Below are 12,477 nucleotides of genomic sequence, written 5' to 3' on the forward strand. Positions count from 1 at the left end.
AATTAGCCGGGCATGGTGGTGCGTGTCTGTAGTCCCAGCTACTTGGGAGGCTGAGGCAGTAGGATCGCTTGAGCCCAGGAGTTTGAGGTTGCTGTGAGCTAGGCTGACGCCACGGCACACTAGCCAGGGCAACACAGTGAGACTCTGTCTCAAAAAAAAAAAAAAAGACATAACAGACAGTAAGCAACAGTAGGCAATATCAAGATCAGAAATAGGATCTTAAAATACAGAGCTATAAGGCTGGGCATGGTGTATCATGCTTGTAATCCCAGTACTTTGGGAGGCAGAGGCAGGAGGATGGCTTGAGGCCAGGAGTTCAAGACCAGCCTGGGCAACACAGCGAGACCATGTCTCTACCAAAAAAAAAAAAAAAAATTAGCTGGGAGTGATAGTGTGTACCTGCAGTCCCAGCTACTCGCGAGACTAAGGCAGGAGGACAGATTGAGCCCAGGAGTTCTAGGCTGCAATGAGCTATGATCGCAATACTGCACTATAGCCTGGGCAACACAGTGATACCCTGTCTCCAAAAAAAGAAAAAAATAGAACAAAAACAAAAAAACAGAGCTATCAACTATTTCCAAAAATCATTAAATTTTATATGAAAGTCACAGAACTAAAAACTTGACAGGCCGGGCGTGGTGGCTCACGCCTGTAATCCTAGCACTCTGGGAGGCCGAGGCGGGCAGATTGTTTGAGCTCAGGAGTTCGAAACCAGCCTGAGCAAGAGTGAGACCCCGTCTCTACTAAAAATAGAAAGAAATTAATCGGACAACTAAAAACATATAGAAAGAAATTAGCCGGGCATGGTGGTGCATGCCTGTAGTCCCAGCTACTTGGGAGGCTGAGGCAGAAGGATCGCTTGAGCCCAGGAGTTTGAGGTTGCTGTGAGCTAGGCTGATGCCACGGCACTCACTCTAGCTCGGGCAAAAGAGTGAGACTCTGTCTCAAAAAAACAAAAACAAAAACAAAAAAACTTGACAGTATGACATCTTTTAATCATTAAATTCTCTTAGGTGGTTTTACCTAATTCCGAATTATCATCCACACCATTCCCTATTTTTAACTTCTTGGATACAAAACTTAAATGGTTTCTTGTTAGACAATCACTATGGCCTACTGACTAATTTTCGTACTTTCTATTTCAGTGGCCCCCAACCTTTTTGGCAACAGGGACAGGTTTCATGGAAGACAATTTTTCCACAGCCAGGGGTGGGGGATATGGTATGGTTTTGGAATGATTTGGCACATTACATTTATTGTGTACTTTATTTCTATTATTATTACAGTGTAATATATAATGAAATAATTATATAATTCACCATAATGCAGAATCAGTGGGAGCCCTGAGCTTGTTTTTCTGCAACTACATGGTCGCATCTGGGGGTGATGGGAGACAGCAACTGATCTGACAGGAGGCAGAGCTCAGGTGGTAACGCCAGAGATGGGGAGCAGCTGTAAATACAGATGAAGCTTCACTCGCTGCTGCCACCTCCACTCACCTCCTGCTGTGAGCTCAGTTCCTAACAGGCCATGGTACAGGTCCACGGCCTGGGAGTTGGGGACAGCAGGTCTATTACACCTGCCCCTTCCTTACTACATTCAGGTACTAGCCTAGGCCAAGCTATCATCATTTTATATCTGTATTACTCTATCGGCCTCTTAGTCTCTCCAATTTGAGGTCCCCATATATAATACAATAGTAGAATAAGTTTTCTTAAACTATACTTTCATTATGTCATTCCCATATGAAGACCTACAGTCATTTCTTAGTTCTGTAATAATATTAACAACACTATTATTTATTAAAGTAAATACCATGTCCCTGGCGCTGTGCTAAATGCTCTACTTGTATTAGATGATTTAAATCTCTCTAAAAACACACTAAATATAATTATTCTCAATTTATAGATAAGAAAACTGAGATTCAGAAGAGGTGCTAAGTAATTTACTCAAAGTTGCACAGATATTAAGCAACAAAACTAGGATCCAAGCTCAGGTCTCTCTCTATCCAAAGCTCTTGATCAACATCTAGAACACCACTTGGCACAAAGTAGTAGTCATTCAATAAATATTTTTTGAATAAATGATTCATTATGCTATACTACCTTGGTATACTGTTAATAACAAAATGAAAATTTCTATTTTTAATTCAAGACCCATATTTTACACTAAGCAAAATAGCTGGCATACATTGCCTGCTTAGTACGTATTTGTTGAATTGAACTAAACTTAAAAAATTATATTGGCACAATTAATGACATAGAGAAAAAGTCTTATTATCACTTCATGTAATCCATATTAATATTTATTTATATCTCTCTTTACACTGGCTAAAATTATGTTTATCTACACTTTGAATCAGTAAACTATAAGTATTTAACTAAGTTCATTTTATTAGCAATTATTTTAATTGCAAAATATAAAAAGTTTCTATTGTTGGAAGATAATGTTATTGGAACACTAAATATTGTGTGTGAACATGTTGGACATGCACACCAAATTGCTTAGGGTGTACAGATTCCTAAACAGTCTGAACAAAATTCCTTGGAGATAATGTTTTAAAATTTTAATATAGAACAAATGTCACTGTCCAGCAATTTAAAGATATAAGGGACTTCAGAGTTCAATAACAAATACAGAGTTGTTATTTGAAACAAAAATGTGGCTCTTGAGAACAATCAGTTCAGTATTCTAACAGCAGTTATAGTATGTGGTCATAACCATTTTTCCCCCTTTTACAGAGGTCTCTAGGTACACATTTTTAATGTATCCTAGCAGTTTCCAGTTAATGTTTTATATTTCTGTAGCTATTATTTTCTGTTGAAAGAAAACTAGTAAAGGTTGAGTCTAGAAAGGGAAAACAAAGAAAGAAGATCAATATTAACACTCTACAAATATTGACTTAGCAAAGTGACTTTGTTGTCTTTCTCTCATAGGAATTGATATCAAATGAATGATTTATTTATAAGAAACACATATGGAAAGTTTTTGTTAAATGAAACAAAAAATTTGCTTGCCCAAGTATATAATTAGATAATCTATTCATCAAGTTCAAAAATTTAAGAGTCATCATTTTCAAACTGAAGACCTTATAATAATATTCTTATTCAACATTTATACTTTAAAAGTATTACACTGCTTACAGGTAGAAATGCTACATTTCACTGCATGTGAACTCAAAAAAACTTCAAAGAATTTCTTCACAAACTTTACTGGTTTTCTGTAGACACTGAATAGTTAGTACACTTAATGTCAATTTTTTTTTAGAAAAAGTCATTTCTATTAATGTAAAATACTGTACCTTTATTAAGTTTGGCTCAGTTAACTTTGAGTTTCGGTTACTATTAGCACACATGGTAATTGTGAAGGAAACAGATGTTTTGAACTTTCTGGTTGTTGACAGTAAAGAACTCCTGATGTCACCTGTAATAAGTAATGGTTATTTGGTCTCACATTATGAAAAGTTGTCAATAGGAGTTTGCTTCTACACACAATGCAATATAAAAGGTTTATTGTATTACTTTCACTCTTTCTTCTTCCTATTCAAATAAAGTCAAAAGTTTTATATTTATCAGGCTTTAATGGTCCCTAATTTATGCACTACTAATAAGATTCCTTATTTCAATATGTCACCTTAGTCTGAAATTTTAGTTTTAATAAAATATAATGAGCATAGCCAAGTCAAATTCCATAATAAAATTTTACTTTGATAGATTTTTACAGCTAAGAGAGTCTAAAAATGGTAGCTAACAAAAGTTAGATTCTCATTTGTTTTATCGCTGATAAGCTGAGATGGAAGGAAAAAAGTATCCGAATATGACTCTTCATTCCTGATCAAGAAATTCTTAGTGTTAAAAGTAAATACCTTTACTTGAGAGTGTTTCCTGATCAGTTTTTCTTATGATTCTAGGTGATGGTTTTGGTACTGGTGATGGGTCCCTTTCAGGGGACCCTTTGATGTGGCTTCCAAACTGTTGACGACTCAGTTTACTGTCAACCTCCAGCTTTTCTAGTGTAGTCTTGAGACACTGCTCATTGGTTGTCATATATAATTTACAAAACTACAGGAAATAAAAAGTAGTCCAGTGGGTAAAACATTCAATCATACATTTGGAAGGAGGAGAAGGCAAATGTACATTAGTAGGCAAGGGATAGACTGATAGACAGAATATATTTCCTATTGTACTTGGTTACTCATTTTATTTTCTTGAATCAGATTGACCAGCCTCAAGTGACCTAGTAAAATGCAGCCATGATTCAACGAGGAGGTCATACTCTGAGTGAAAATAAAATGTTACACAAGGAAAGGTGATTTATTATTATTTTTTTACAAGACATGTGTAGACTTGCGTTCGTTCTAAATAATTTTTATGATTCTTCCATCCTAGAAAAGGTACATTTCTGAGGGGAGTCTCTATTATTGTGTATGTGTCTGTATGTGTGAGTACACACATATTTTAACTTTGTTATATTATTTTTAATATAGTTATCAGATTACAATTTTGGGACTGAAGAGATTAAATTTCAATGAGTATGTAAGTATGTCATTGCCAATATTAAAAAAGACATGTCCCTTTAAAAATACTTTTCTGACATGTTAATTAGCTTGATTTAACCACTTCACAATGTATACGTATATCAAAACATTACATGTACACCATAAATATATACAATTTTATTTGTCAATTATACCTTAATAAAGCTGGGGGAAAATGACATAAAAATACTTTTCCTACACAGTGTCCAAATTTACATCAATGTGAGCTTATGTACCTTGATGTAGTCAAATTTGCCATCAGCATTTACATCAGCCAAATTTATTATGGCATTTACTTCTTCTCGAGTCATCTTCTCACCTCTCTGAAAAAAAAGAGATTTTAAAGCAACATGATTACCACTTTGTTATTCATGGAAATATTAGAAATATATTTTAATCTTTTTACAAGTAAGTTTGAATATATAGTTTCATTATAAATCATAATGAGTATTATGTCAAACAAGAATGAGACTGTTATATAAAATAAAATTTCACAATTTATTAAATATCGTGAAAGTGTGCTGAATTACAGTTTACTGAATTCTCATAATTGGATCACAGAGTCAGTAATAACTGCTACTGAATTCAGAGTAATGATATTTTTCTAACATTGTACCAAGAAACAGAACAAATTCCTAATCCCATTTATACTTTGTTTTCCTTTTACTTATCACATATGGACCTATCACTGATTTTCAAAAAGTTCTGGCCAGGAAAGAACTGCATAGGAGCATCAAGGGATTGTAACATAGGCTAAATTTTATACTTTATCTTTTATTTACAAAGCACCTTTGATCCAGAAGGATCCATAAGTACTTTATAAATAACATGTGATTCATTTCACCTGTCAATGAAATAGTTATATTTAATGTGAACTTTAGTAACCAAAGCTAGATTCCAAGCTGTTTTGCAAAATGTGTGTATTATAAAACGATTTCAAGATCTTACCTTTGTTAGAAATTTATAAAGGTCAGTGTGTAAAATAGAGCCATCATCATTTACATCTAATTGCTTAAACGATTTTAACAGTTCTGCTTTTGAAGTAGGCTTTTCTTTCCTTAAAATTATACAAAAATCATCAAAATTCAGTTTGGTAGTTTGAGGAGTCCAATACTTATTAATGGTCTTTTGGGATGGATTTCTTCCTGCATGCTGAAGAGCTGCCCAATAAGACAAGTATTATTTGTTATTGTAACATTTGGAATTGGCATCTATTTTTCTTCAAATCATTATACATTATGATATTAAACAAATACACCACAGATACCCTAATACATTACTTACAGTGTTGATTGTCTAGTGATATCAATAAATGCCTGACTACATGGAAAAACAAAAATATATATGCCTCCAGCTAAAGATTCTTGAATTATTAATGCCAGAATTAAATAGATTTCTCCTACTCCGACAGTTTGGTTCTTAACCTACATGATTTCAATAACTGATGATACCTGATTTACTTAAGAGCTTTTAGAGGAAAAAAAAGATTAAAAAAAATCATCTACTTAATTGCTTTAATGACATAAGGATAACTGCAAAAAGCATAAATTATCACTTTTTCTGGCTCAACAAATATCTTAATGACAATTCAGCTATAAAAAAGAATGAAATTCCATCGTTTGCAAAACATGGATGAACCTGGAGGACATGTTAAGTGAAATAAACCAGGCACAGAAAGACAAATACCATATGATCTCAATATGTAGAATATAAAAAATAAAAGTTGTTATCATAGAAGCAGAGAGTAGAACTGTGGTTATTAGACACTGGGGAGGGGATAGGGAAAAGGAGAATGGGGAGAGGTTGGTCAATGGGTACAAAGTTACAATTAGATAGGAGGAAATAGATTCTGGTGTTCTATTGCACAGTAGGGTGACTATAGTTAACAGTATGTATTATATACATGCAATACAAAATAGCTAGAAGAGAGGCTTTTGAATGTTCTTCCCAAAAAGAAATGATAAATACATGAGGTGATGGATATAATATACAATATATATGTATTAAAACATCAAATTGTATCCCATAAATATGTATGATTACAATATATCAATTTTTAAAAGGCCCAAATATCTTACAGAAATGAGGAAATCATTCATTTGAGAATATTAATGTCAACGAGGCATGATATGTTCATCATTGCTAGGTAGTAGGGTCTAAAAAACATTAATCATATTCCAAATGTCAAATATATGGACAAAAAGTATCCACTTGCAGTTATGGCCCTGATAAAAGTCAAGAATGTCAACATACTTTGAGAGAAGACTATCATGGAGATTAATTGGCCAAACTACTCTTAATTTTTAACCAGGTTCTTATATCTATGAAAGGCAAAGAATTAAGTGGGGTCCTCTGTGGAAATTCATAGCATTGGAGATAATATAATTTTTAAAAATTTTCCATGATCCAGACAAAAGCCCTGATTACCATGCTGTCCTAGGAACAAAACATGAGTAGTTTGCCTAGTGTGTAAATGGACAATTCCTTAATTCATTTATTAATAGAATCAGAGAAATGGCATATTTGTTTTAGGATTCCAACCTCAGCCAACTCACACCCTTTAAAAGATAAGATTACAAGAAGAATAATGAATTTGTAATTTGAAGGTCAAAAATCCATGTGAAAGAAAATTATATTTTCTGTCCAGCTTTGAGAAAATAGGTGTGTAAAACAAGTTGGGAAGTGTTCAAAAAAAGGAAAAAAAAACAAGAAAAGAAAATAGGTGTGTAACTCTTTCCCACAAGTGGCAGCTTAGCATACACTTGTTGTTATCTTCAGTAAAAAAGAAAATACTGTTTTTAAAAATGTGCTTTTAATTACAAAAGAACTTTCTTAGAATAAAATTAAATATGCCAAAATATATACTCAGTAAGTAGACATCCCCATATCTAAGAAACTGATATAATCTATTTCCTAATAACTAACTTTAATCTCTAGGTTCAGAATTAGTTGGATCTCATTATTAAGTTTGATAATAGTAAAAACATTATGTAACTGTAGATGTTTAAAGGTTAACACCAAGATACTGATCTTTTCCCAGGGTCTACTTTAAGATTTGCCATGAGCCTGTAATACCTGTATTATTTATAAATTGATAAAAAAGGAACTCTAAGCTGCGGTAATGCTACTACTGCTCTATCTGACCTTGAAATGGAAGTGTCAGGGCACATGTTATGTGTGTAAGTAGCAGAAGGATACAGATGAAAGACATAGAAGTAAGAAAGAGGTGATACAGGTTCACCTTATTTCTTTTTAAAAACTAGATTATCTGGAATCAATTGTTACAATGTTACAAAGAATATTCCACCATAAAACCAAAAGCATATACAACACTGAAGAGACAAATACTGCAATGCTATGCTCCCACAAAATTTAAGAAGATTGATAGCACCTCAATAATACATACTCTTTGATACACAAATTAAATGCCATAGTAATGGAAGGTATGTTAAACTTTTAAACTTAGTAGATTCCTTACCTCAGCATATTTTCAAAAAAATAAAGAGAAAAAACTCATATATTTTAGAAATGATAACAAATTACATGTAATTTTAATTAATTGGATTTCTGCCTATACCATTTAATATATATGAATTAAACACTAACACTTAAAATTCAAAATATAACACTTAACTAATTTTAAAATTATGTAAATTGAAGTAAGATTGAACATGATTTTAAAAATCACTTCAGTCATACACATTTGCATTTAAACTGTTTTACAAATGATGTCTTTTATTAGACATAAAATAAATTTTAATCTTTTCAATTTTCATATTCCCCAAAATGGATTTCCTCGAATAGAGAGCTTATTATTTACAATCCCAAGACACTGATGCAAAAATATGTCAGAGTTTAGGTTTAAAGAAATTGCTTTTAAAGTTGGCAAAATAACTCAGTTTCTCTACCCATAAAGTTATTAGCCTTGATGAAACTGACATGAGTAGTCAGTGTTATCTGGTATTGATGTTTATCACTTTCTGGTAACTAAAGACCTCTAAGTCATCTGATAATCCTGGCAAGGACCAAATCCAGTGGTTTTGAGGACATTTGTTACCAGAGGAATTTTAAAATGTGATAATGGACAGAAGCAATAAAAGACAAAAACAGACAAACAAAAAAAACAAAAAACAAACAAAAAAAGTAAAACCCCAGAACTCTTAATTCTCTTTTAAAATTTCACTTATCTCCTAATACTTCACTTTTACATCCAACCCATTTTATCTATTCTTCACATAGGATAGGTCAAATCCAGATAGTGACTTAAATGCCAAAAGAGTTTGAATTCTATTATTACAAATCTTAAAGCACTAAAATGAGAATTAAAAAATATTTTAAGTAGTAATTGATGGAAGCTTTATTAATCTAGTCTGTATAAATACTGAAAGTTTTATTTTGAAGTTACTAGAATATGTAACTATGTAAAATGGCATAATAACTTATTGTAGTTTCATTGCTCAAGTTTTGCTACGAAATTGAGATGATTCAACAATGTAATTCTAATTCCAGTCTTTCTGACCTGTTAACTTTCAACAAAAAGGAAAAATATTTAAGTTTTTAAAATTTTACCTAAGTAAAGTTGATCTTTAGACATAATGTTTTCTAAACTGCTTTTGAAGACAGTTAAGTAGGCAGCTCTACAATTCGTATAAAATATCTCCTCTTCAGTTAGTGGAAATTTCTTTGTCCGAGGACTCTCTGAAAACGTTGATTTCTGACTGGAGAAATCTGTATCACTTCCTGGACTGATAGCCATTCTATTAGAAAATAATTTAAAAATTTGTTTTAGTCAATGTTAATCACCTAAAATGCATTATCATCATGTTTCAAATGGGGGGGAATCAAGATATTAAAGTTTTTATATGTATATGAAAAGGATGAAGATTATAACATATATATGGAAAAATCAAGATATTAAAGGTTTTATATGTGGAAGAAAAAGATGAACATTATAGTATGTATATGGACATAGCCTTTGGCAGTTGATTTCTAATTATATATATGTACATATACACATATGTGAATATAATTGTTTTTCGAGTATGTGATAATAGCCAAAGAACAAAGATATAATACAAAAGAATCATAATAGGACAAAGGAAAAGCACGTATCTATTTTCTCAAAATAAGAGGACAGTCAGATAAGACTCTTCATAGGGTTGTCAAGAGAATTAAATCAGTTAATACATGTAAAGCATACAGAACACTGGTACATAATAAGTGCTAAATAAACTGTAGAATAGTATGAAACTCCACAATAATGAGAATTTGGATATGACTGGTAGTTGGCACCCATCCTCCACAGCAGGATCAACGAGATTTCATGAACATCTCGATAGTGTGGACTCACATTTCTGATAACTGAATTTGAAAAGTCCCATAGCTAGCACTATCATGGAGTTTTACTGTGGTCCTTTATTATCAATAATATTTGGGGTTTAAATAGCACCTCTGCTCATAAGAGCTGAAAGAACTGTCATACATCTTGTCTTCTCCCTACTATAGTGGTCAAGTATTTTTTGTCTGTTTTACAGACAGGAAAATTGAGGAACAGAGATGTCACCCAGCTAGTAGTAAGCAGCAAAACACAGTAAATTTCAATAACAGTTTCTTCTTTGTTAATGTGGATGAAGGTTTATTGAGCAATAGTTACTATGAGGTACTAAATTGTGCTGGTGGTCTAACAGCTTCCAGCATTACTTTCCCCGGGTTTGACTTCTAAAAATACATTCCAACCTAATACACTGAATATTTCAAGTTCAACAATAAGATGACACAGGTAGGGTCCCCTTCAGGACTCATTGGATTCTTACTCAGGAGGCCTAAATCACTTGCACCTTCTTGAATTATATAGGTCTTTTACACTTGGGAAAGAAAGATAATAATCGCTTATCATGGATGAAGTACCCTATTTATAATACACAGAACGCCTGCCTGACACTTTCATATTACACCAGATTTAGAAGGACCCCATAGGGATGTGGTGTCACAGTCTGGTTACTGCAAATTGGTATCACTATAATTAAGCATCAGAGTTTTAAACACGTACGCATGCACGCATCTCCTCACAAATGTGAAAGAAAACTGTTCCAAAAAGGCAGGGAGAATGAATGTTCACTTTGTAGCAAGCAATTTTAAAATGTAAGTATTTTTAGGATCGTCCTTAAATACTCTTTCTAAATAAGGTGACTCCCTCACGTGGAAATCCCAAGGCAGAAATGTACCAGAATTCTATTCTTTCCTTTCTGCAACGAGAGACTAAACTGAAGCTTAAATAAATATATAATTGCACCCCTCAGGCTTGGAAACCTCCTTTATTTAAAACTCCAGCCCGAGAAGGAGACAGGGGCCTAGAGAGTACATTGCAGCAAACGGCTCCATAAATAACCAGCCACACAATAGCAAGAAAAATAAACTGTTAACAAGCGCCTACAGGGCCAAGTGAAAACAGAGGGCCATCCAGTAACCATCCCTACACAGTGAAATACGTTCACAGGTAATTTCGGGCACCACCTCTCTGTTTTTGCATTCCTCTGGAAATAAAACTGCATTTATATGTACATTTCAGGTACATATATGGACCAACTGTTTATGACAGAGAAGTAAAAGAAGCAGGGGAAGAAGAGGGAGTCGCACAGCGAGGGGGAGAGAGAGTGAAGTGATAGAGACAGCGAGCTGTTTGCTACCTAATTCCAGCTCACAAACGAGGAAACGCAGCCAATTCTTTTCAGCGATTCCTTGATCCGCGATCCTCTCAACGCAGCCGGACAGATATCAGCCTTTCTCTAATTACCATGGCAATTGCACCTCTCCGCCACCGGAAATAAGATACAGAGCACCTCTCCAAACAGTCCGGCTAGAAATCTAGGAAATCGTTGATCCACAGCGAACAGAGATGTCTCTGTTGCTCCTCAATCTGGGGATTGCTATGGCCAGAGTAGTGAGAGAGGGTCCTGTGTTGCAACCAGCAGGGAGCTAAACTTCCCACCTCCCCCATTCCTCGCACACACTCGGATCCTTTATCGCGAAGGCGGTGTTTCCGGCGAGCCGCGGTAGGTGTGACGCAGCGCCCTCTCGCCCGCGCTTTTCGTGCAGGGTTTCCTGTCTGCGGATTCTCTGTCTCAGAAGTTGCTCAGTTCGTTTTATCCAGCGGCAGTGGTGCTTTCCTGAAATCTCGAAATGCTGTAGGTACCTCCTCCCCAGGTATTGCTGTTTTAGAGGCCCCCCTGTGAGCAAGAAGAGTAGAAATTATGTGGCCCAATAGCCTTTTTGTTTTCCTATTTTTCTGGGTATGAACTTCTTTCCTCTTTTGACAGTTCCCCGTGCTTGGTACCCTCAACCCACCTCTATTCCTTTTCCAGCAGTACTCATCCGGTAGTCCTCGTTCACTTTAATTCTGTTTGTCCATGGCTTTTGACAGATTTTGTAGGCTTTGGGCTGTATTTAGGTGATGTCTAACATGAAATAATTTAAATAAGGTTAACATACCGAGTATAAAACAGAGTAGATGAAAACACTCCCGTATAACTTGTAAAGCCTTTTAGTGCCTAGATAAATGTGGTACGTTCATATAAACTCGAGGGAGAACTCATGGACTTGAGTCTGGACACCTGGTCCCACTTAGGAGTCACTGTTGGGCAAGTCCCTTATCGTCTCTGGGTTTTGGTTTTCTTATAAAAATAAAAGTTTGTACTGCATGATCTCCAGTTTCCCATCGGGCGCCATCTGATTATTGTGAATGACCGTAGTGGGAATAGGCATTATGCAAGAGACTATTTATTTGTTCTTCCTACTCTTCATCCATCCTGTACTGAAATGCATAAAACACAGTTGCTGCCCTATAGAAACTTAAAAAAAGAAAAAAAAGTCACTGAAGAACTTGGGGGGTGGGGTGGATATCTAACGCGAGAAATTCTTCTCTGGCTGCTCCTTCTCCCCAG

At 34.6% G+C, this 12,477-nt stretch overlaps 1 protein-coding gene across 1 annotated transcript in view; it reads right to left on the reverse strand.

Moving 5' to 3' along the window:
• Positions 1 to 11,509, reverse strand: part of EFCAB7 (EF-hand calcium binding domain 7) — an 86,083-nt gene extending 74,574 nt beyond the window's left edge. The window contains exons 1-6 of the mRNA XM_012639393.1: positions 11,224 to 11,509; positions 9,107 to 9,294; positions 5,486 to 5,697; positions 4,774 to 4,860; positions 3,866 to 4,061; positions 3,302 to 3,423 (exon numbers count right to left, since the gene is read on the reverse strand). Coding sequence (XP_012494847.1) covers positions 3,302 to 3,423; positions 3,866 to 4,061; positions 4,774 to 4,860; positions 5,486 to 5,697; positions 9,107 to 9,293 — 804 coding nt within the window. The 5' untranslated portion in view covers position 9,294; positions 11,224 to 11,509. The remainder of the gene's footprint in view (positions 1 to 3,301; positions 3,424 to 3,865; positions 4,062 to 4,773; positions 4,861 to 5,485; positions 5,698 to 9,106; positions 9,295 to 11,223) is intronic.
• Positions 11,510 to 12,477: the final 968 nt, after the last annotated feature.

Source organism: Propithecus coquereli, unplaced genomic scaffold, assembly GCF_000956105.1.
Source record: "Propithecus coquereli isolate 6110/MARCELLA unplaced genomic scaffold, Pcoq_1.0 Scaffold14, whole genome shotgun sequence".
NCBI lineage: Eukaryota > Metazoa > Chordata > Mammalia > Primates > Indriidae > Propithecus > Propithecus coquereli.